Source organism: Maylandia zebra, linkage group LG16, assembly GCF_041146795.1.
Source record: "Maylandia zebra isolate NMK-2024a linkage group LG16, Mzebra_GT3a, whole genome shotgun sequence".
Taxonomy (NCBI): domain Eukaryota; kingdom Metazoa; phylum Chordata; class Actinopteri; order Cichliformes; family Cichlidae; genus Maylandia; species Maylandia zebra.
Genome location: NC_135182.1, coordinates 12669321 through 12693295, shown reverse-complemented (window position 1 = coordinate 12693295; position 23975 = coordinate 12669321). Strand labels below are relative to the sequence as shown.

The window sequence follows — 23975 nt, the reverse complement described above, 5'->3', positions numbered from 1 at the left end:
ACAGATAAACAGTTAAATTAAACGTTCTTTTTTCCCACTATCACAGTGGGTCCATAGTTTTGTTTGTTTGTTTTTCAAGGATTTTTTCAGTCAATTAAGAAAAAGTTTTATAATTACATGACATGGTATTCTTTGCACTGAACTACCGGAACTTTTTCTGTACTTTTACACATTTATCATGTACCACGATATTTATATTTGTATTTATATTTATTTATTTAGCAAAGTGGCCACGTGTGTGCCCTGATGTAAAATGAATACTGAGGAAATGGGGAAAATAAAACTTTACACACACACACACACACACACACACACACACACACACACACACACACACACACACACACACAACATATTTCCAATGTTTCTGAAAAAACCAAACGAAAAAAACAAGAGGGCAAAAGTGTGCAAATCGTGGTTGTAAATAAATGCTGATAAGTAATGCATAAGTAAACATTGGCTCCTCTATAAAATGTGGTGAGAAATTGTTCCTCCAGGCATTTATTTGGAAAGTCGTTTTCACCGGAAGTCGCGTTCTTCGATTTGGCTACACTGAGGCTGCGCACAACAGCCAGCTCCAACGCCTGCCTTGTGAGTGTGTGTTTGGAGTAGGACTGCAGCGGTGTTGAAAGCGTACTGTGAGCTCCTCGGTGTTTTTCATGGAGAACAGATTCACTATCTGCTGATAAATCCGCCCGAGAGGACACAGAAGAGGAGGAGTAGGGAAGAGAGAGGAAGAAGGGAAAAACTGCAGAGGAGAAGAAGCGACAGAGGAGAAGAGGAGGGGGGACTAGGAGGAGGAAAAAATCGGGACAGGGAAAAATGCCGCAGATTTGACTGAAAAGGTAAGAAAACGTGCGGGATCGATAGCTGCTGTTGTGGATCCCGGAGCTGCCGAGGCTGGGCGGGTCGAGGTTTGCGGTGAAGGGGAGGTTACGGCTGCAGCAGCCGCAGTCTGCAGCTGTGAATGTAGGTCATTGTGTCTGTGGGCCGAGCCGAACCAAGCCGAGACACACCGAGCTGGGCCGGATAAGCTGCAGGAGGACGAAGGTGAAGCCCCATCAGCAGCAGCACCAGGAGGAGATAGACACAGACTGGTGCTGCAGGGACCAAATCATTTAATCTAACTAATACTACATCTGCTGCAAATAGCACAATGAACACCTTTGTGCCAAATCATAAATGTGACGCAAAGTTTAGCAGAGGAGTAGAACAGAAGATAGTGGAGCATGAGTTTATACTTTTTTTAAAAAAAAAAGAGGTAAAAATGATAAAATATGTCATGACTGAAAGAATTTTGTTTTTCAAAATCTTCAACTAGTCAGAACTGTGTGATCATCAGATGTAATAAAGCAAGGACCCCACAGCTCTCCAGACACCAGATCGACATGACTCACTGTAAGGCCAAAAACAAGAATACTGCAAACACAAAGCTTTAATATAACTCCAAGTTAGAAGCTCGATAAAGTGCTGAGTGTCTGTGTGCCACATCACGTCAAGGTCACTATGTGAACTGCATGATTGCACTCAGCATGCCTGTGTAACTGAATAAATCCGAACACTACACTAAAATTAAAGGAGTTGCAATCCTGTGTTATGGCTTGCATGGGGGTGATTGCTGTGTCTCAAATTACAAGCAACAGAAAGCAGCTTAGATGGTAAGGAGCTAAATCTACAAAAACACTGAGATGGAATAAAAAAGGAATAGTTTGACATTTTTCTGTAGAGCCTACATTAAGTCCTCCAGCACTGCTGTAATTAACTGAAAAGCCCAGACTGTTCTTTAAAGGAGCACAGCCTTTAATAGGAGAGTGTGAGAAACAATGCAACAACTGTAGAAAGGGCGGGGGTTAAAAAAAATCACCACAGATGTTAAGTCGGCCGATAAGCTGACAGAAATGCAAACTGACTGATTTACTGGCTGACTGCTTGAACTGTGCTGACATGCCGATGAGGCGGGCAGTAAATCGCAGGCCGAGGCCGGAGCCAAGAATCTGAATCGGCCGGGAGAAGCGCCAGCTGAGAGAAAATCCGCACACGAAAATCACAGTGCTGCTTCGCTGATATTGCTCTGACACTTCGGAGCTGGACGCAGCTTTTTAGCAGCCACCCCCAGAGCTGTTTTTTATCACCTATGGCTGCTGTGCTCCTGCACTGACTTGCAAGGACGCTGTAAACTCGTTAGCTGCGGGATTTCTGTGTAGTTTGTGCACATTCTGGTCAAGCACCTCAGAGCTGTTAAAGTGTGAGCCTGTGGGCCAACATCTGATCGTGCAGGTTTGAAAACTGTGGTCTAGTGTTGGAGTTTATTGACTATCTCGTGTAACAGTGGGCCTCTTTTCCACTAACTCACACTGCTTTTAGCTTTAGAAAGGATACCTTAGACTTAAGGAGGAAAAACTGTCTGCATGTGTGTTTACAGATGTCTGCTGTCACAATGGAAGCGACCACCATCCTCCCCATTCTCAAGAAGAAGCTGGCCTTCTTGTCAGGTAAAACACTTGGATTTAAAAGAAAAGAAAATGAAATATCGACACCTGTTTCCTCAATCCTGTGGTCATCCCAGTTTGAGCTGTAATCTGATTCCTCCCCTCTCCCACCACTAGGGGGTAAAGACCGGCGTAGTGGTCTGATTCTGAACATCCCTCTCAGTTCAGATCAGACCAGCATGGAGGAGCTTAGCGCCACGCTGGACTACCTGCTTAGCATCCCAAGGTACACACAGAGACACGACTGAGGACAGTCTGGTGTGTGTCCCAGAGCAGTTGTGTCACCCAGAGACTGTTGGATTTCACTTTTAATGCTTTTAGACATGTTTGGGTTTTGGCTTGTCAGCGAGGAGCTGCTGGATTTGAACCCTGTGGCTCGAGTGTAGAAATCCAGCTTAAAGGATGATTCTAGTTTATTAAGTGTTACTATTTTTCAACTCGTCCTTTTTGAGCGTCCCCAGCACGATCTGACAGCTGTAATTCTTGGCAGCTCCACAGGTGATTCAGTCCCATTTTCCATATCTGGCCTCTTCAGCTCACGCTTCGTTTCTTCCAACACACGCTGGATGAGCTGTTTAAGCTCCTGTAGGTTGTTTATAGCTGACAAACTGGTATATAGATGGACTTGAAAGAGGAGCAGAAATATACCCGATGCTGGGAATGTGTGAAAAGCATATAAAACAAATAAAAAATAGTCTCAGGCTTTATTTTTGTTACCATTTGTACTTGTGAAGAAAACATAAAGTAGCCTCGGTAGCAGCAGCTTGGTGAGCTGGCTACCCAAATGATGCTCAAACAGGAAACTGTGTATGTAAATGATGGGGTGTGCGTGCGCTGTTGGTAACACACTCCCTCTCTTTGTCTGTGCCAGTGAGAAGTGTAAGGCTCGGGGTTTCACTGTTATCGTGGATGGACGGAAGTCTCAGTGGAACACCGTGAAGACTGTGGTGCTCATGTTGCAGGTAGAAACACATTTAGAGTCCCCGCAGGCACAACGCAGGCTTAAGCTGTGTTAATGCATTGGCTGCTATGGGTGTTCTTTAAAAAGCAGCGGGCTAATGATGGCGTTGATGCTGTTTCAGAATGTGATCCCACCTGAAGTGTCGCTGGTCTGCGTGGTGAAGCCAGATGAATTCTGGGATAAGAAGGTGACACACTTCTGCTTCTGGAAGGAGAAAGACCGTCTGGGCTTTGAGGTGAGTCTCTGAGCTGCTTCTGCTTCAGCTTGCAGCTAACTTTACACTTAAAACACGATCTCTCTCTGGAGCAGTGGGTTTGTGGATGTTGAAGATTTGTACCTCAAATGAAAACAAGTCATATTTTGCCTCACGTGAAGCTGTGATTTTCCCCATCTGGGGCCATTTTAAACAAATGGCCGGCGTGTGAGAAGCATTTCTTGTAAACCTCAGATTATTAGAGTGGGGTTTGGTTCCCTTCATCACTGCTCCAACTTTCCATGTTCCATATAACCTTAAGAAGAAACAGAGACTAACACTATTCTTTTTTGCAGTATTATACATGTTTTGGTTTTGAGAAATGGTGACACCTAATCCAAAGCTCTGGCTTTAGATTTCTGTCACACGTGGTGTAAACTCTTAGTTTCCATCTCCAGCCTGTCAAAAATCAGCTTGATTCCCACATGTAGACTTTTAAATTCACAAGCAGCTGCTTGCAAGAGCAGGTAGTCCTTCCCCTAGCACTTGAGAGGGCCTAACAGCATATGGTGGCTGCTTTGTTTGCTTATTTTTACGCATGCAGTTGTTAAGTTTGCGTGTCGGGATACCTGCTTGTAGGGAAATAACATCTGCTTGCAATCATGTTTCATCATGCTCATCATTTTATGACGGAAATCCATGGCCACACATCGGCATCAGGGCAATAACTTACAAACTGTGCTCACATCGGCTTCACTTTGTGCTTATGCTAAACTATAGAGGTGGTAGTGGGATACCTGTAAAACTTAACCTTGTTAGTACTGGTCATTATCAGCAGGCTGCTTGTGCTTTTTTTGGCGTCTCTCGCAGTGCAACGCTCTGCCCTAAGTATAGCCCCACACAGCTGCGTGGCTCCAGACTCCTGTTACTGCGGCTGTGAGAAGTGGTTCTAATAAAAGCGCTATACAAATGCAGGCCATTTACCAGTATTGTATTTATTTTCTTTTCACTTTGTTTTGTGCTGACTCTTAAGTCAGTCACTTGTGCACTGGTTACTTCAGGGCCAGTTTATGCGAAATAATCAGTTTTACTATTCATCCTGGAAAATCTTTGGTTCCTACGATACTTGAAAGTAGAATGGGAGGCAGAGCCTTGAGGTTTCAGGCCCCTCTTCTGTGGAACCAGCTCCCAGTTTGGATTTGGGAGACAGACACCTTCTCTACTTTTCTTTAAGATTAGGTTTAAAACACTTCTTTTCGATAAAAGGATCATGTGGCCCTGAAATCCTCTCTTAGTAACTCTGCAGGAGGCTGAGACTGCTGGGAGCTTCCCATGATGCACTGTTTCTTCTTCACTTTCTATGTGTTTATACAACACTTTGTATTTAATCATTACTTAATATTAAGCTCTGGCTCTCTCTTCCACAGTGTGTCTTTTGTCTTGTCTTCTTCCCCTCACCCCCAACCAGTCACAGCAGGTGGCTGCACCTTGCTGAGTGTGGTTCTGCTGGAGGTTTCTTCCTGTTAAAAGGGAGTTTTTCCTTCCCACTATCACCAGGTGCTTGCTCAAAGGGGGTCGTGTAGTTGTTCGGGTTTTCTGTCTGTTATTGTATGGTCTTTATATTACAGTATAAAGCACTGTGGGGTTACTGTTGTTGTGTTTTGGCATTATGTAAATAAAGTTGAATTGATTTCTTCTCAGTCACCAAAAGGTTGTTGGTGCAACTTTGTGTCTTCCCCGTCTTCAGACAAAAACAGTGTAACTGCCACACCTAAAGGATGAAATGGCTGCTTTTACGTGGAGGACTTGGACCAGTGTGAATGTCCCAGTTTTTCTCCAACATTGGAATGAACCAAACGATTTTTTTCATTCTCATTTTCTTTTCCTCTTGATTTTTGGTTTAAAACGCACACGTACCCTTCTGATCTTTGTTGTCACCCGATATCACGCACAGAGCAAGTACGCCAGTTATAACAACCTTAAGCGTCGTTAACTGTCCTGAGTGCTGCTGGAAACCTGAGACAGGATCAATGGAGTGTGAGTGTGTTTGTGTGTCTGCCTCCTCCTCTATTACAACAGATGGTTTTACCGACAGAGATCAGTAGTCATTGTGACCCAGATTTCCACAGCCACGTTGGCTCCACGATTGTTACCATGGCAACCGGAGCAAGTTGGTTGATCTGTATCGACTTGATAGTTGTTAAATAAAGATAATCCGTCACAGCCAATGTTAAGGTGACTTTATTTTAGTAGTGAAATTGGAGCTTTTTTGGTTTTGTTCTCAGGGCAAGAAATCTCCCTGGTGGTGCGTTTAAGGACGTGAACATTTCAGAAGTCGGCTCATGAGCTAAATATTTAAAATAATATGGTCAAAAGAAAGAGAGCTGGTGGTCTCATAAATTACATCTGTCTCATTCAATGCACTGGAGTATTACCGCTCATACACAGACCATCATCACTGAGCTTGTGGCTGATTGCTGGCGGTCTTGCGGTTGCATAGCTAAACCTCTAATATATTTGTCACACTGTCATATCTCAATCAGTTATTTTTTGTCTTTTCTAAATGTATTAACAGTTGCTTCAAAGTTTAGATAAGTTTTAAGTATGCACTGGCATACCCAGCAGTTATTTATTTATTTTTATTTTTTCTGTAGTCGCTACAAGTTGCTGAATTTCATACATGCTGCGTTGTCACTGGTGGCCACATCTCTGCTGTGCACGCCCCTCTGCGCACACGCACACACAGTTGTTAGAGATTCCAGTGATGGTGCTGAAATGTTACTATTCCGAACTATGGAGTGTCTCTGAGGGTGACACAGCAGGGTGTGGGTTGTACAGCTGCTCAAACATCTGACCTCACATTTAAATAAACATGCAGACACACGCTAGCTGAGTCCAATTCGTCTGCCGGCATCTGTTGCAGTGACAACTGGAAGTTCGACTCAACGTCAGCTGTCTTAGCAGGTTTACTTACAAAGCAGCAATTAAAAAAGCAAACAAAACAAAAGGCACTTCATATTTGTTTGTTCTCTTTTAAAAACTACATTTCAGGAATGCTGAACGCGCCACCTTCAGATTTAGAAAGCCAAAAGAGAAGTTTATTGTGTTCCAAGCACTCCGCTTGGTTGATGGATCCAAACAATCAGCACTCAGTGCAGTGGCTTCTAAATGTCCTCTGAAAACAAGGACTAGTTATGCATGCCCTTCCTCAGACATACCTATGTCTCACAGGGCTCCTGAGACATGAACACACAGACTGGCTGCCTGGCATGTGGCAGAGATTGAAGAAACTGTGTTTAATCCACCAATCACTGATATCAGAGCCTCAAATTAGACAGACAAACATGATCTTAAATGTAAGGATTGTTTATTGGATTAGAATCCGTAGCAGCCAGTGACTGACATCTAGAATCCATGGACATCACCATATTCTGTGTTTCCTCCCTAAAGCTGCTCTGCTGGGCCTTTGCTGCAGACGCATTCAGTCACTGCATGTTTGTGAGTCTTTCTGTGTTCAGTTTTGTATTTAATAACTGAAATGCACGCTCTGCTGGGCTGAAATCAGGTGACTGACTTTGCCGCTGAAAAAGTCTTGATTTCTTTGCATCGAGACACTCGACACTTGTTTTTTTGCTGTATGCTTTGGGTCATTATCGATTTACACAGTGAAGTACAGTCCCATCAGTTTTGCAGTATTTGTCTGAGCAGAGTCTTTAGCCCTGTACACTTCACAATTCATCGTGCCTCTCCTATCAACAGTCACATCATCAATAAACACATCTTCATCGGTTCAGGACTGTGCAGGTGTTATTTTTTCTTTTCTTTTCTTTTCTTTTCTTCCAGTTTCAGGTTCATGCCAGAGGACTAATTGGGATTCTATGTATTAAAACCTGTAATTCCATGGAGTTAACGCAATGCTTTAATTAGTTGAATTCAAGCTGATATTCTGCACTTCAGTGACATGTTGTCACATGTTGTTTGATTGAAAATCCTCTGTGGTAGCAAAAAAATTTGTATTTGTCCAACAAATGATGGACTTGAATGTATACAGTTTATTGACATGCCCTACTTCAATCCAAATAAAATATCCTGGGTGGATGCTCATTCATGTCCCATGTAGCCTTACGTTATACATTTACACATTGATCCACATAAAAGCCACAACAAATCAATAGATAATCAACAAGTTGCCTTGGTGTCTTACCACTTAGCCATTAATGAAACTTTGAGATTCGGCTGATAGAAAGATATTTTATTCGTCGTTGTGTGTGCCTGTGTCTTTCTGAAGACTCTCTTCCAAGTCTGTAGCTTAGTTTCCCTGCTGGTTGTGTGGTTTCAAAATCCAAGACATATAAGAGTGTCTCGTGGTAAATGGATGCAGCACCATATGTAGCACCTAACAACCATCTTGAAATCGTCTGCCCTCAATGTTCCTTTTTCTCCTGTGCCTTTTTTATTTTTTTGTGCCTTTTTGTATTAGCTTGCAGGTACAATTGAGTGCGCCTCTATTTAGTTTTGTGGTGCGTGCGCGTTGCATATCGATGTGCAGATCACAGCTACAACTAGTACGGACAGATTTATAGTCACTGGAGGCCAGATTTGGGCCCTTGGGCCTTGAGTTTGATGCCTGCTGTTACATATATGTGATGAAGCTATGGACTAATTAGTAAATGCTTCTAACAAAAGGTAAGATTTCCAAAACATTAATAAAGCATTTCTTTTAAAAGGTCACACAAACTGTAATTCTGAAAGTAATATTGAGTGGCTTTATGATAGACTGTCTGTTCTGGCTGACTTAGATGTTCTGAAGTGTTCTGTAGTTTCGTGTTAGTTTCTATAGTCCAGGTTGACCTCTGTGTTACTTCTATATTGAAACCTACATGACATTTCTCAAAATAGCACACAGTGTGTTTAGTGTGTTTCTCCCTACTGATATGTGTTGCATGTTGGCATCTCTGCTTCCTGTCAGGTGATCCTGGTTTCAGCCAATAAGCTGACTCGTTACATTGAACCGTGTCAGCTGACGGATGATTTCGGAGGAAGTCTGGACTATGACCACAGCGACTGGCTCAACAAGAGACTGGTATCTATCTATTTATTTATTTATTTATTTTTTTTATGCTTTCGAGGGATTTCTGTAACTTAAAATATTTGTTGCCATGGTAACCTGGCACCAGAACTGAGTGTTTGGCTTTGTTGCAGGTTTTTGAGAAGTTCACGAAGGAGTCTACGTCACTGCTGGACGAGCTGTCGATCATCAATGATGCTGATAAAAGCAGCTCAATGGACAAGGACAAGTAAGTATACACACACACACACACACACACACACACACACACACACACACACACACACACACACACACATACGTCTACAGTTTAAACTAAACTGAGGGCAGACGGGTGAAATCCAGAGCCGTGTGTCTTGTCTGCAGATCTGCCGACTGTGCCCTCTTGCCATCGTTTGACCCTGAGACTGTCCTTCAGACTGGTAAATATACATTTTCTTTACTTTATCCTCTTTCAGGAACTAAGATAATGTAAATGTGATTGCATTTGTACTGCTGGACTAGCAGGTAAAATACATGCAACTCTCGATAGTAACAACACCCAGCGTGAGGAGGCATTCGACTTTTTTTAAGCCTCTTTAAATGATTCAGTGGATTGAAAGGTCAGTTTAGCGTTGACCTGAGGAGTGATTAAATACTCCTGATAAGATGAGCAGTGGTTTTGAAAATCAGGTAGTGGACATTTGTGAATGGAAAAATAATGTAGTGCATTCCTCTTTTCCCCATTGAGGTCCAACCTACTTCTTCACAAAGCACACAGTGATTTCTATGATAGCTCCTAAAGCACAACGATAAACTGTATCAAGCTTTCAGGTCAAGCAGGCGGCAGGAGGGGAGAGAATATCTCGATAATGAAGCACAGACATGATGGTTGACTGAACAATCATTCTGCTCTTCTTGCTGCAGAAACATACAATTCTAACACAGGAAAAATTAATAGAGCATGTTTAAATACATCAAATGTTGACTGGAGTGCTTTACAAAGACGTGACAACTACAGCTTGCCAAGAGCACAAACAGTCTGTCTGTGAGTATTTGGGCAGTGACACAATTTAAAGTAATTTTGCTTTTATAGACCACTGCAGCAGAATGATCATTTAGGAAGTCGAGGCATTTTGCATAATCTTTGCTACAGTGTGCTTGGGTGTGTGTGGGTGCTGCACACTGTGGAAATAAAAAAATAAACACAGATATTTCTTAAAGATTTCAAAGATGTCAGCCACGCTGGGTGCTCTAGTGGAGCTGTTTCTAAGGTTATTTGCTGATTAAAATCTGTATTTTAACTGGTAATGTTGAATGAAAAGTGCTGATTGATAAGGCAGGTGGGCGTTCCACTCCCACTCGAGACTCTATCCACTTGATTGAGTTCTTGGATTCTAGAAAGCGGTGGTTTCGCAGTTCAGTAACTACAGCGGAGGTATTAATGATTAGCCAGTCAGCACAACACACTTGGCTTCTGCAGTCCTGAGCCATGGGCACAAAACTGGAAGAACACACACAACCATTTTTCAAACAGTAAAGACACTATTTTTTTTTTTCAGGTTATTTAATGCAAAAATAAATAATTTTGTACTCATAAATATACACAAATATATAACACAGGCTGTCAGCAGCAAAAAAGGCAGTGCTTGCTGACAAAAGAGTTCAGGACATCCTCAACATTCACCTCAGTATCGCTGTCATCGAACAGAAGCGATCTTCACTAATTCATCAACTCATATCGGACTGCTTTCACAAAGTTTTACGGCTTCCTCCGGAGTAAAGGGATGTGGACACATATCGATAGCTGGGTTAAACAGCAAACTGACAGCCTACACTTACTACGGATGAAGGGCAGCCAGAGTTGTTTGTCCTACAGTGGCTACTGTAGCTCGGATTATGCATTCGAATTGGGAGCGGAAAGAAAACAGGACTCAGCAATCTGCGATTTATTGAGATTTACTGGTGAGATTTTACTCACTGTACCTTTAAACAAAGCAAGCTGTGTGGTTTTTGTTTTGATTTCATCGTTGCATTTACAAGGAATGTTTTTAAATTGTATTTTTTAAACATGTTTTCCCCATTGCAAGTTTGCTACCATCAAAATCTAAAGAACACACTGAAAACACAGGAAGGATGGATGTGTTGACTGTACAGAGGGGCCTATGATTGTGTGTGTGTGTGCGTCTTGGGCTGAGGTGAAAGGAGTCTTTGTTTGTAGTACCACCCTCCTCCCTCCACCAGATCCTTTCGTAATTTAGCAACATTTACACAAGCATTGACTCATTATTGCTTCTGATGCTTTTTTTTACCACCTTTTTAAATCTCAACTCTCCTCTCTCTCTCTGTCTCTGTGTGTGTCTGCTGAAGGTCATGAGTTGCTGTCGGAGCTGCAGCAGCGACGTTTCAACGGCTCAGAGGGAGGAGGAGGAGGACAGGGAGGTGAGCAAGCAGCTGTCAGTCACCCAAATGTCGTTGTGCTGGCTCAGCTCAGACAGAAGGGTGATGCACAGATTAATTAAGAGGTGTCCTTTGTTTTCTCTGGAGTTTGGCGCATGAATGCAGCCATTCATTTCCTGGAGAGTACTATGCACTGTGTACAGTACAGTGTGACGCAGTGTAAGTGGATGCTGTGTTGGCTACTGGAGTTCTGTGTAACATTGTTTAAGAACTAAGAAACATCACAGCTGAGGCCTCAGCATCCACTAATTCAGTTCATGCTGATCTGCTTCTACTGTGGTATGTCTTCAAGAAGCTGCACATGTAGAATCATCACAAAATGCTGTGAGGTAAATGCAGTATAGCATCGTCAGGCCTGATGGGACTAAACCTTGCACTGGCAGAGAGCCAGAAAAGTTGCTATGGAAGTATAACCATGGAAATGAAAGTAAATTTAGATGGAGCCCTTCTAAACTCTGACTAAGCTTAAAGTTTATCAGTCTCTCACATCACTGTGGAAGAATTCTAGCCCATTGTGTTTTTTTGTTTTTTTTACACCATTGCTTCAGTTTTTTGGATTTGGAGCATTTGTTGATGCACAGCTCTCTTAAAATCCCAGCTTTTCAAGCCGGATGAGCTCTGGATCTTGGATTCTTTTCTTTTTCAGTCATTCTGTTGTGGATTTGCTCCTGTGCTTGGGATCATTGTCCTGCTGCATAATCCACATTTGACTAGAATAATTTGTATGCAGAGGGGTTCATGAACAATTCAGTGACTGCAAGCTGCCCAGGTCCTGTGGCTGCAAAACCAGCCCAAATCATCACTCCTCCATCACTGTGTTTGAAAGTTGGTAAGAGGAGTTTGATTTTCACCAAATGTGGTGCTGCGCGTTACAGCCAAACATCTCCACTGTGGTGTCGTTTGTTTGTCCAAAGAGCATTGTTCCAGAAGTGTTGTGGTTTGTTCAGATGCAGCTTTTCAAACCGTTGTGCTGCTATGCTTTTTTTTTTTTTTTTTTTTTTTTTTTTTTTTTTTTTGAGGCTTTCGCCAACCCTTCAACACAAACCATACTTGTAAAGTCTTTTCTAATTGCACTGTCATGAACTTATGAGATGCCACTTTTGAGGGTTTTTTCCCCTGAATATATTACATGGTCAGACTTTAGAGTGAATTTGCTGGGACATCTATTCCTGGGAAGTTTGAGACATTGTATTAAAAACAACTGAATGTTCCAGTGCAGCAAACGTCCCAAACTACTTCTTTAGAGAGGTGATCACACTTGCAGATGATCAGTTTAGTTTATTTCCTCAATCCACCTTAGCTCAGTTTTCCTATTGTGAATTAATCATTAAAGTTTAGAGAAACAGTGATAAAGTTTTATTTGAACAGTTCATTTTATAGTGCCGGGGTATCCTACACGAGAGAGCTGATATTTCAGTTTCCTGATGAGGAACCATTGTCAGCACGTTTTGTAAGAGTAGATGTGAAATGCTAAAATCCCACAGACCTTCTTCCTGACCTCTCTCTGAACTTCAGGTCCAGCCTGGTGTCCAATGGAAGAGGAGCTGCTGGCTCAGCCTCAGGTGATGAAGCTGCTGGACTCCCTCAGAGAGCAGTACACCAGATACCAGGAGCTCTGCAGGCAGCGAAACAAACGCACCCAGCTTGATGAGATCCACGCCAAAGTCATGCAGGTAACGCGCACACATGCATCGAGTGTCCATCTCAATATATTTCAGTTTCATGTGCAAACACTGCTGCGTTTCATCCTTTTTAGCAACTTTTATTTTTGACCCTTGGTGTCAGTGAGCTGCCTCACTGCTCAGCAGCACTTGAGGGCGAGATGAAGTAAACTCGCTTGTTTGTGGAGTTCTTTCAGCTGCAGGGGCTGATGGTTAACACCAGTGTCTTGGAGATGAGCCTAGGGTTACCATAGTAACTGAAAAATATCGGTCACTAGCTTGGAGGATTTGAGGTAGTTGTGGAAAGTTGGCCTAGATCTTGATCAAACTGTTCATGTGTGTGCCCAAGCTCTTCAAGGCATCACTGACCTGATAAATACAATCAAGTTATGATCCTGACACACACACACACACACACACACACACACACACACACACACACACACACACACACACACACACACACACACACACACACACCTGGATAAGCGGTTACTGTGCTGTATAAATACAAGCACACAGACAGCCTTCATACTGATAGCTGTTTTTAGATTATTGAGTAAAATGATGATCATGCAAATACTGCTTTCCAGGGAAACCTTACACACATTTCAGACCCATCACCAATTCTGCACATGAAGCCCGCTTTCTTGATGTGATGTCACAGGTGTTGGCATCCTGGTTTTTCCTTGTATTTAAAACTCACTACTTGAACAGGCAGACTGGGTTTAGAGTTTGTGAGAAGGAAACATTTACCAGACAGAGGTAAATGCTTCCTTTTTAAAGAAAACGTAGGTTTTGTTGTGGAAAAAGGGGGGAAAAAGAAAAAGTGTGGCTCCACTCTTTGATGTTGACAAGGAGAAATCCTTTTTAATTGCTTACACATTGGTTTACTTTACACTGATCATTCTAATTTAATTCTCAAGCATGTGATGATCTATACTGATATCACGTCTGGCAGCAGTAGGTTCAAAGATCCTGCTGGTCACTCTGCTGCTCTGAGATGCACCAAGGTTCCTGTTGGAGAGTGAAATGATCCAGAAGTGCATGCAATCCAGATGCTTGAGTGGCTCTACTACCTAGGCCGTTTGAGTACAGTAAACTCATTGCCATGGTCAAGAAACCAGTTTGAGATGATTTGAGCTTTGTTACATAGTTGGCAGGAAAGAGATGGATATATATACAGTTAGGCTGTGGCGTTTAAACGATGCTCTGTTTGATGTAATGGGCCTAAAGTGTGGCAAGAAAATCCCACACCATTAAACCATCAGCAACAGCCAGCATTTTTAATACAATGCTGCTTTCCTGTTGTTTATGCCAAATTCTGACCCTATCATCTGAATGTGACAGAAGACAAGGCAAAGTTTTTCCGGTCTTCTCTTTCTGATTTTGTGAGCAGCTGTGAACTGTAGCCTCAGCCTCTGGCTGACAGGAGTGGTACCCAGTGTGGTCTTCTGCTGCTATAACCCATCTGCTTCAATGTTTTATTACGTTCAGAGATGCTCTTCTGCATACCTTGATTATAACAAGAGGTTATTTGAGTTACTGTAGCCTATTTTAACCCAGAGAACTGCTGCTGACTGGATGTTTTTTCGTTTTTGGGCCATTCTCTGTAAACCCCAGAGATGGTTTTGTGGGGGGAAATCCCAGCAGATCAGCAGTTTCTGAAATGCTCAGACCAACCTGTCTGGCATCAACAACCAAGCTACGCTCAAAGTCTTCAACGTTCTCATTCTGATGCTCACCTTGATCACATTTACAGGCCTAAACACATGGAGTTGCTTCCATGTTATTAGCTGTTGATTTGTATTCAGTGTGCCTAATGTAGTGGCCCATATGAGGAAAGACTTTATTTTTATTTATTATTTTATTAACATCACGTTATTAAGGAGTGTAGTTAATGTAGTCAGATTCTTTAAGCACTGGGCTTTGCTGTGGTTTCCCTTAAGTTCTTTCAAATTCTCCTTCATGCATTATCGACCTCGCATTGAAGTTGTTGACAGTTTCATTGCTTTTTAACTGGAAGCATTAAAGAAAATGGTAATAAAAACAGCCAAATTCAGCACAGATGCTTCAGTTTCAGTGTACTGGCTCTGCGTGAGATGTCAACCAAATGTACATGTTTCCTTACATTTTTATGGTCACCATTTTTCAAGTTTGCCGGCTTGCGAAGGTACCCAGAGTAGATTGTCCTCCTGACTCTGTAGGAGATCATGTATTTTGTGTTTCTCTCTTCCAGGTGGTCACCTGGCTGCAGGGTCCGGGTTCAGAGCTGCTGAAGACTCAGCAAACGATCGGGGACTCGATTCGATCAGCTCAGGCTCTGCAACAAAAACACGAGGAGATCGAGAGCCAGCACAGTGTAACGAAACACACACAACATCGTGATCAGAATCATGTGATTTGAACAATCTGATGAGTCGGCTGCTGTTTTTAGTTTCCCTGTTAAAAGATCACAGAAACTCGCTTTTGGTGTTTGAGGACTGTGAGGCATGAGCTAATTCTGTCTCTCGCTGTGTGTACAGGAGTGGTTTGCTGTTTATGTGGAGTTGAACCAGCAGATTGCTGCCTTGCTCAGCACCGGAGAGGAGGAGGAAGTGGCCGAGCTGAAGGCGCTGCAGCAGCAGCTGAGCGACGTCTGCTACCGCCAGGCGGCTCAGCTGGAGAGCCGACAGAACGTCCTGCAGGCAGCACAGGGCTTTCACAGCACCACGCAGGAGGTAAAGCACAGTCTTAGCACTGCTAGGCTATTAGCCTAGCTCGACAGCAGAAATCTACTCTAACCTGTAATGTTGTCTTGCTGTTATCCAGGATGGGTAGACCTGTGAAAATGCTAATGACTTCTTCAGACTGATCCAGGTTTTTTTTGTTTGTTTTCTGTCTCTGCAGTTGTCTCAGCAGTTGGACGGTCTGCTGGGCATGCTCTGCGCTGATGTGGCTCCAGCTGATGGTGCAGCTATTCAACAAAACCTCAAACTGCTGGAGGAGAAGCTGCAAACCGTTGGTTTGTACCAAGAACAATCAATCCCCTTATTTTCCGTCAGGATAATTAATAGTTTTCATGAAGGTGCTCCGTCACATTAACCATCTCCTCCAATGCAGAGGCAGGTCTTACCTCGCTGCGACAGAAGGGGGCGTTGTTGCTGGAGCAGACGTGCAGCCAGCCGTCCTGGCCTCTGGAGGAAACGGAGAGTCCAACCACAGAACAGCAGGACAGCGTTCAACACATCCAGTCTGTGATGGAGGACATGCAGCTTCGCAAGCAGAGGTTACTTTTGTCTTGTTTTGCTACAGGGAGGGGTGAGTGAGGGTTTTTGGGGGGCTTTTTTGCCAAGAAGGAAGCTGTATTTAACTCCCCACTTGAAGCTAGAGTCAAAAACTGCCTGTTCCCACTCCTAACAGGATAAAAACCAAAGCCGATATCTGAAGTCCCCGATCCTGATTGTGATTCTCTCAGATCTCACTCATGCGATAATCCTCAAAAAATGAGTGAATAAAGCTTAATGGCTAAGGAAAAACAAAGAGTTGTTTGCTTCTGTGCAAAATGCAGGTGGATATTTAAAACAAATACTGCTGTCCTTTTATTTATAATTTAACAAGGCTAATATCATGTTTTTTAAAAATTCCAGAAATATCAAATGTTTTACACAGTGAACTTTCCAGTTTTGGGCTTCATCTACATTCTGGGTTTTCTCATTTACACCCACAAAAAAAGGGAACTGTTCAAATATTAAACTTTTCTCTTCCCTGTCCTCTGGCTCCACCTTCAGGACAAACTTTGTATTGCCGCTCCATTAATGGTTCAGATTCTGAGGTATGTGGTTTGTTTGTGGTAGTGGCAGCGGTTTACACAATTACCTAACAAGCAAACCCCCCCAGGAGATTAGACACAGTTCCCTGTGGTGTTGTGTCAGCAAGAGCATGTGGTGTGAAAATCTGTTCTGCTGTTTGTTTTCCAGACTTGAAGGCATATTTAACTGTGTGTGTTGCAGATGTGAGGACATGGTGGACGTAAGGAGGCTGAAGATGCTACAGATGGTCCAACTGTTTAAATGTGAAGAAGACGCTTTGCAGGTGAGGAATGCAACACAAAACGCAACAAAACACACACGCATACGTGGATTTCATGTGTTTATGTTATGATTAATTTGTGCATGCATCTGGTTAGGCAGTGGAGTGGCTCAGTGAGTTGTTGGACGCCTTGTTGAAGACTCACGTCAGACTGGGAGACGACTCTCAGGAGACCAGGACCATGCTGGACAAACACAGGAAGTTTGTGGATGTCGCTCAGGTGAGACGCTTCACTTGATCTTTAGCTAACATAAAAAATCCAGCTGATGTACCTAAACATCAGCATGACAGTGCTCATAACGTTTTTGCCTTATTCCTCATGTCTTAGTGTTTTGTGTGTTTTTCACACTTAAATGTTGGAAACCATCAAACAAATTTAAATATTAGACGGAGACGACCCTGATTACTGCCAGAGCTGCTGAATCAAGACACATCAAGCCACAATCTAAAGAAACAGTTTGGAAAAGGTTACAAAGTCATTTCTTTTTTTTTGCCTGTCCCATTTGGTTCTTTAGCCGTCAGAATTGTTGTCTGAAGACCAACAAGGATACCCAATGGATTTACTTTGCCAAATAGATCATCATGGCCTTGCCGTATTGGTGCATTTGATCAACCTTTGTTATTTTTTATTTTATTTTCAGTTGTTACAGACGGGACAGACATGACTGAGGGATAGGAAAGGGAGAAAGAAAGATGAAGGAAAAGAAAAACAGAAGGGAAGAGGGACAGTGAGAAAGGGCTCTTAAAAAGAGAGAGAAGAGAGAAAAAAATCTCCTGGATCACCTGTTGAGAGAAAAAGAAGAAAACAAGCAAAAAAAACCCCAGCAACATACTAAACACAACAACATCATGTTAGTTTAGCTAAGTGTAAACAGCAGTAAATACTAAATATTGAATGTTGTTGTGCAGCACGTAGGACCGACAGCGCACAATGTGCTTGGAAATAGCAGCCAATAAAGGTGTAGTTTATGTCTATGAACAGTGAACACCCGTGTGCACACCTGTGTGGATCAGCACGCTTCAATTCAAATGGTTTCCCCATGTAACGGTCTGCTAGAGGATGTAGAGAGCCATAGCCCCGTCTCCCAGGGCATGAAGCAGACATGGAGGAGATCCAGGCTCCAGACATCCAGAGGCCCCAGAGTGCGAGAGCCCAAGGAGGACCACCAGAGGGGCATCGTGCCACCCTCCTGGGAAGAGCTGATGACAGCCCCAGATGAGGGGTCACCCAGTAGCCACGGAGCAGAAGCCAGAGGGGGCTCCACCGGCGTGCCCGCTGGCTCTGCCGGCAGCCAGCTGTGCCAGAGTGAACCGAGCTGCAGGCCCAGAGGCCGGAGGCCCAAGGGCCCCCTTTGCCCCGGAAGAGGCCTGACCGTGCAACAGGCACCAGGCCCCGCCAAGTAGTCACCGGGAGTGAGCTGGTACATACCTGAGCGCCCAGCCCCGGACACCAAGAACCACCAACGCACCGACCCCTGAGGGCATCAGTTACCGGCAGGGACTGTGGTGAGATAGGCCTTTGGAGGGCCTGGGAGTTCCCAGAGAGGTGGAGTCTAAGACCCGACCTGACATATAGACACAGACAAACAGGCACACACAGACACAAACATGCGTTCCCACCCTCATGCACACATATACAAATACTCAGCACTCACCCAACGTAGGGATAGACATACATGGACATGTACACACAATCACACTCCCCAAACAAACTCTATACCCCGGGTCCAGGTACCCTCGCCCATGGAGGGGGAAACGGCACCTAGACCCAGGAGATGCTACCCTTTCCCCCGGGGTGGAGGCAAGCAGACCGCCCCAGGCTCCGCAGCAGCAGGGAGGCCCCGCATCCCAGATCCCAATGGGACGGCCAACACCTCCTCCCAGCCCCCCCGCCCCGATGGCCAGCAGAGAACAGGGGTGTGTGAAGACCCCAAACCTCCCTCCTCTCGCTCATGTGTAGTGTTGCTGTGTGTTGTTCTAAGGTTCATTTAAAACACGGGCGAGCATGGTGCTGCTGCCAGAGTGCAGCGGGTGTTAGCACGGCCCCTCCCGAGAACCCTCAATGCCTACATGGATTTAAAATTGAGAGGTGGTCACCGGCGCCAGAGGTGGGGTTGAATACACAGACCGTCCACTGGACGCCGTTAACGTGCCCACCCTCAAGGCCCTATATATATGTGTTATGAGAGTGTGAGTAATGTGGATGTCTAAGTTGTGGAATAAAATTGAGGCACAGGCAGCCAGAAGGGGACGGGGGGGACGGGGGGAGGGATGCCTCCCCTGCACCCTGGTGACACACCCGCACCCCAAGGCCCTACTTGTGTGGGTGGGTGTGTTGGAGCGGGAAGAGGGAGGCAAAGTCATTTTTAAGGCTTTGGGTACTCCAGTGAACCACAGTGAGAGCCATTATCCACAAATCGTGAAAACAGTGGCAAACCTTTCATGAATGGCCTGTTGACCAAAATTACTCCAAGTGTGCAGCGACGACTCATCCAGGAGCTCACACAAGAACACAGAACAACATATCTAAAGAACTGCAGGCCTCACTTGCCTCCAATAAGGGCAGAGTTCATGCTTTAACAATGAGAGAGACTGAAGACTGACCAAAAGAACTCAAAGGTTCGTCGCACAATTGTCAAAAAATATCTTAATGATCCCCAAACTTTTGAGAAAATATTCTGTAGACTGACAAAAGTTTAACTTTTTGTGAGGTTTGAGTCCTTTTACATCTGGAGTGGAACTAACACACCATTTAATAAAACAAACATACCAACAGTCAAACCTAGTGGTAGTAGTTTGATGGTCTGTGGTTGCTTTGTTGCTTCAGGACAAGCTCAAGCACACCTGGATTATCTAGAAGGAACATGATCTGAAACACAACAGCAAGTCCAAAACACGAAAAACAAAATGATTCTTTTGGAGTTGCCTAGTCAAGTCTGGACTTCAATTCAAGATGAGATGCTTTAGTATGACCTTAATAGGCACTCAAACTCTCCAAGTAGCTGAAAATTGAAACATTTTGCAAAGAAGCCATACTAAATTAGTTTCATCTCGCTGGAAGAGTGTCCAAACCAGTTTCATGGAAATCTATTTGCTAGTTTAAGGCTGGCTCTTCAAAACCAAAACTGTGAAGCTAATGATGCCGAAGGATCACAAATGTCGTTCGGGTTTCATCATCCAGGTGCCGTTTCTGTCTGAATGTCTGCACAAAATGAAGTGCAGTCAGTCTAACAGATTATATTTAAATATTAATATTAGATGTTATTGAACTGAATATGTTTCTGTCTTCTTGTTCCTTCAGAGCACCTACGATTATGGCCGCCAACTGCTGCAGGCCACCGTCGTCCTCTGCCAGTCTCTGCGCTGTACGACGCGCTCGTCCGGAGACACTCTGCCTCGCCTCAACAGAGTCTGGAAACAGTTCAGCGTCAGCGCCGAGGAGCGACAGCAGAGACTGGAGCTGGCTCTCAACTTCCACACTGCCGCTGAGAGGGTGAGAAAAACACTTTTAAACTGTCAGATGTTACATCAGTGTCAAGTCTGGACGCGTCAGCATGCCATTATTGACTAAAAATAAGCCACACGGTTATTTAAAGTCTAAATTGTATGTTTACTATGGTCCAGGTGTTACAGCAGGAACGTGTGGAGGCGGAGTCTTTAGATGAAGTCGACTCTTTGGGCAAAACTCTGCTGGACAGACTGACCATGCCTGTGATCTTCCCTGATGGGTACGTACACATTCATTTGATGTACCTGAATTATGACTTTATATGTTTAATGCTATCCTAAATCATGCAAACACTTATTTGGCTATTTAGAGCCACATGAATTCACTTTGCTTTTGTTACCAGTAATTACTGGCATAAACCTAACATAAAGAGCCAGTTATCAACACAGAAATGTAATAAACTACCTCATGGCTTACAGGTGTCATGTCGCAGCAAGGTCCTCTGAAACATGCCTGCATTATCAAACCTGATGAGTTCAGTTTTCAGTTAAATTCTGTTTTATTTATATAGGACCAAATCACAACTGCAGTCAGCTGAAGGCTCTTTATATTGTAAGGTAAAGACTTTAAAATAATACAGAGAAAACCCCAACAATCAAACGACACCCTTTGAGCAAGCACTTAGCAACAGTGGGAAGGACAAACTCCCTTTTAACAGGAAGAAACAGGGTCAGAGAGGGGTGGCCATCTCACACAATCAGCTGGGGATGAGGGAGGAGAGGATAAAACACAGACTGTGGAAGAGAGCCACAGATTAATAATTACTAATGATTAAAAGAGCAGTGCTGATTTCGCATGAAAGCTGAAGGCTCTGCCTCCCATTCTACTTTTAGATATCTTAAGAACCACAAGTGAGCCTGCAGTCTGAGAGTGAAGTCCTCTGTTGTGGTGATATGGTACTATAAGGTTTTTAAGATGAGATGGGGTCTGGTTATTCAAGACCGTGTGTGTGAGGGGAAGGATTATAAATTTGATTCTGAATTTAACTGGGAGCCATTGAAGAGAAGCCGATATGGGATGCTCTCTACTTCTAGTCCCTGTCAGTAATGGTGTAAAAGCAACTCATAATCGGGGTTCTTGTGATTTCAGGAGCGAGCAGTTCTTTGGGAGTCCCACTGACACGGCGGCAGCAGCAGAGGGTGTCAGAGAGCGCCTCCTGTTGGTGGAAGAGCGGCGGCTGCAACTGCAGGAGGCGAGGCTGCACAATGATGGGGATGAGAGGGAGGAAGAAGTGTTGAATGGGCAAGATGCAAGACTAGATGTAATTGGAGAAGAACTTAGTGAGAAAGAAGACCAAGATGAAGAGGAGGAGGATGTAGGGCAGCAGGATGAAGATTTGGAGAGGGCTACACAGGATTGCTAATGGATCGCTGACGATGTTAAACCAAGCAGCCTTAATGAAGCCTGTCAGCGAAGGGCTGCTGATTTCTACAGACCTCTCGTGTTCTCGCCTAGGGCAGGATCGCCTTCTGTCGGCTGCTTCTCTTACTGCAGCGGCTTTTCCCTACATTAAGACTACACTGCACCATCAGCATCACTGCATAACACTTCCTGCAAGAGGATAAACATGTTGGACACCTTTCCTCCATCTGGTTCTGGAAGATCAGGCATAACAAATGTAAAATACTGGAATTGTTTACTGGAATGTCTCCTTTGATGATAATCAACTGTAAAATAATCCATTTCAGGTGAGAATAGTCCCAGCTTGTATCTAACTGCTTCCTCCTCCTCAATCCCTACAGTAGACAGAGCTTCTATGGTGCTTCCTGTTGGTCTCATTCCTGCATCAACAGTCCTGATACTTTAGTACTTTAGTACAAACAGGCTCGAATAAAAACTTCTGTCCAGCTTTCTGGAACTCGAGGAAATGTTTAAAGTTCAAAAAGGCATCAGGAACAAATTTCATTCGGTGTAAAGTAAAAGGTTTGTACTCGTTGGAATTTGTTCTAAAGTCTGCCTGAAGTTTAAAATTTTCTCTACATTAATCACCTTATTCCTAGCCTCATGTTAGCGGCGTGCTACACGTGTCATTCCTTTTTTCCAGCAATAAAAACTCTTACAATAATGAATAATGCAGGAATACAGCCTGTTACACCTTAAACAGTAGATCATATATAGAATAAGGACACCTGCCTTCTGCTACCAAGGGTTCACAGAAAGTGGCATCAGAGTAGTAAACTGCATTAACTAATACTCAGATAAATTATGCTAAGTGAAAATGGCGTTTAGGCTCTTATTTGGATGAACTTCTTTCTGCTTTAACATAAAAAAAGCAAAAGTCCAACTTTATTTTCTTGGACACAGGAAAAAACAACTTTGACCTGCAAGAGCAGGGCTTCACAGACAGAGGTTAGCATTAGCATAGCAGAGCTTTTCAGATGCTTCATTTTATGTTACATGAGCCACTTTGTAGATGGCAGAGCTGTGTTCCTGCAAATATCTTAGTAAAGGTAAACATGTACTAAAGGACTGACTTAAGTAACCAGCAAACTTTGCATCTGTAGTTTAAACAAAGTAACATGGGAGTAAGAAAAGGTGTCTATGAGTCAGCTTCTAGGAGGCCATTTTTTCATCAAGACTCACCATCAGGTACTGTTTTAAAGATCATGAATGTGCATACTTTTTTCAGTTTCTGGATGAGTGGCTACCATTATTTTGTGCTAATGAGTTTTAACTCAACAGTGAAGGCAGAGACTGTTTGACGTGGCTGAGTCAGCAGTTCTCACACTGCTTTGTACAAATGAGTGGGTGTAGTTTCTTTTTCAAGTGATCCCATTTTCCTGTACGTGAGTCATGATCCAGGATAAGGAGATGGATCACTCTGACCATGGCTGGGGTCGAGCAGTGTGTGTGACTACAGCGGTTAGTGTGATGTAATAAAGTATATCAAATGTAAATGTCAGATTATTCATTTATTACAGTTTTATATTGATCATGGACTGACATGCTATATCCAGATATATATTTAGGGTTTGGCTGTTAGAACACTGCCCCCTGTTTTTTTTTTTTTTTTTCTTTTAAAAACATTTCAAAATATTGTTTTTGTATTCTTTTTAAACTCTTGTGGAGGAGGGGTTTTGGGCCTTCATATCTGTAGTTACACATTCGAACAAATAAATGTGCATAAAGGAGAGCGATTTCTTTTTCATTTCAGTTGGACTTTAACTTTTTCCCGTTGATGCGGTCTCTGGGACGTCATCCATCACTGTTGTAACATTGTGTTCATGACTCTTACGTCTGTCAAGGACTTGAAACGTTAAACTTCCTATCATAGTGGAAATCAGACCATGTGCTGTTCACTCAGAGGCCAGTATCTGGTTGTCATTAGCCAACGTAGCAACATCCCAAAAGGACGGATTCTTTTTTTTTTTTTTCCCCTGACATTTTTCAAGCAAACCTCTCAGTAACTGGTTGGTGTTTGACCAATAATTGCTGCTGTAAGTGTAATTGCTATATGCTTTGTTCCTTCTGTCTATTCACATGTACCATGACATCAATACAGCATCCTTCTCTAAATAAAGCTTTTGAACTTCATGGATTTGTCGCTTTCATGATGACAATTTTTGTATCAAACAGCAAAGCATA

At 43.4% G+C, this 23975-nt stretch overlaps 1 protein-coding gene and 1 long non-coding RNA gene across 2 annotated transcripts; one reads left to right on the top strand and one right to left on the bottom strand.

The window, feature by feature from the left end:
• Window positions 1-528: 528 nt before the first annotated feature.
• sestd1 (SEC14 and spectrin domains 1) lies at window positions 529-23924 on the top strand. The gene is made up of 19 exons (XM_014410546.3): window positions 529-845; window positions 2423-2492; window positions 2607-2715; window positions 3361-3451; window positions 3572-3685; window positions 8613-8726; window positions 8846-8940; window positions 9078-9133; window positions 11061-11132; window positions 12666-12823; window positions 15051-15173; window positions 15337-15531; window positions 15701-15815; window positions 15914-16079; window positions 16804-16885; window positions 16980-17102; window positions 20184-20375; window positions 20507-20610; window positions 21480-23924. Exons 2-19 carry the CDS (start codon window positions 2423-2425, stop codon window positions 21751-21753), a joined length of 2253 nt encoding a protein of 750 aa, XP_014266032.1. The 5' UTR covers window positions 529-845; the 3' UTR covers window positions 21754-23924.
• LOC143412897 (uncharacterized) lies at window positions 14674-15057 on the bottom strand. Its single transcript, XR_013093423.1, has 2 exons — window positions 14943-15057; window positions 14674-14830 (listed from the first exon to the last, which is right to left on the bottom strand). It is a non-coding gene; the product is annotated as an uncharacterized LOC143412897 (long non-coding RNA).
• Window positions 23925-23975: the final 51 nt, after the last annotated feature.

Bases quoted from the DNA above. Each gene is read 5' to 3' on its own strand.
- sestd1 (XM_014410546.3), top strand. From the start codon at position 2,423: ATGTCTGCTGTCACAATGGAAGCGACCACCATCCTCCCCATTCTCAAG. The intron at 2,716-3,360 runs GTACACACAGAG...TGTCTGTGCCAG, and splicing joins TACCTGCTTAGCATCCCAAG to TGAGAAGTGTAAGGCTCGGG. The intron at 16,886-16,979 runs GTGAGGAATGCA...GCATCTGGTTAG, and splicing joins GTGAAGAAGACGCTTTGCAG to GCAGTGGAGTGGCTCAGTGA.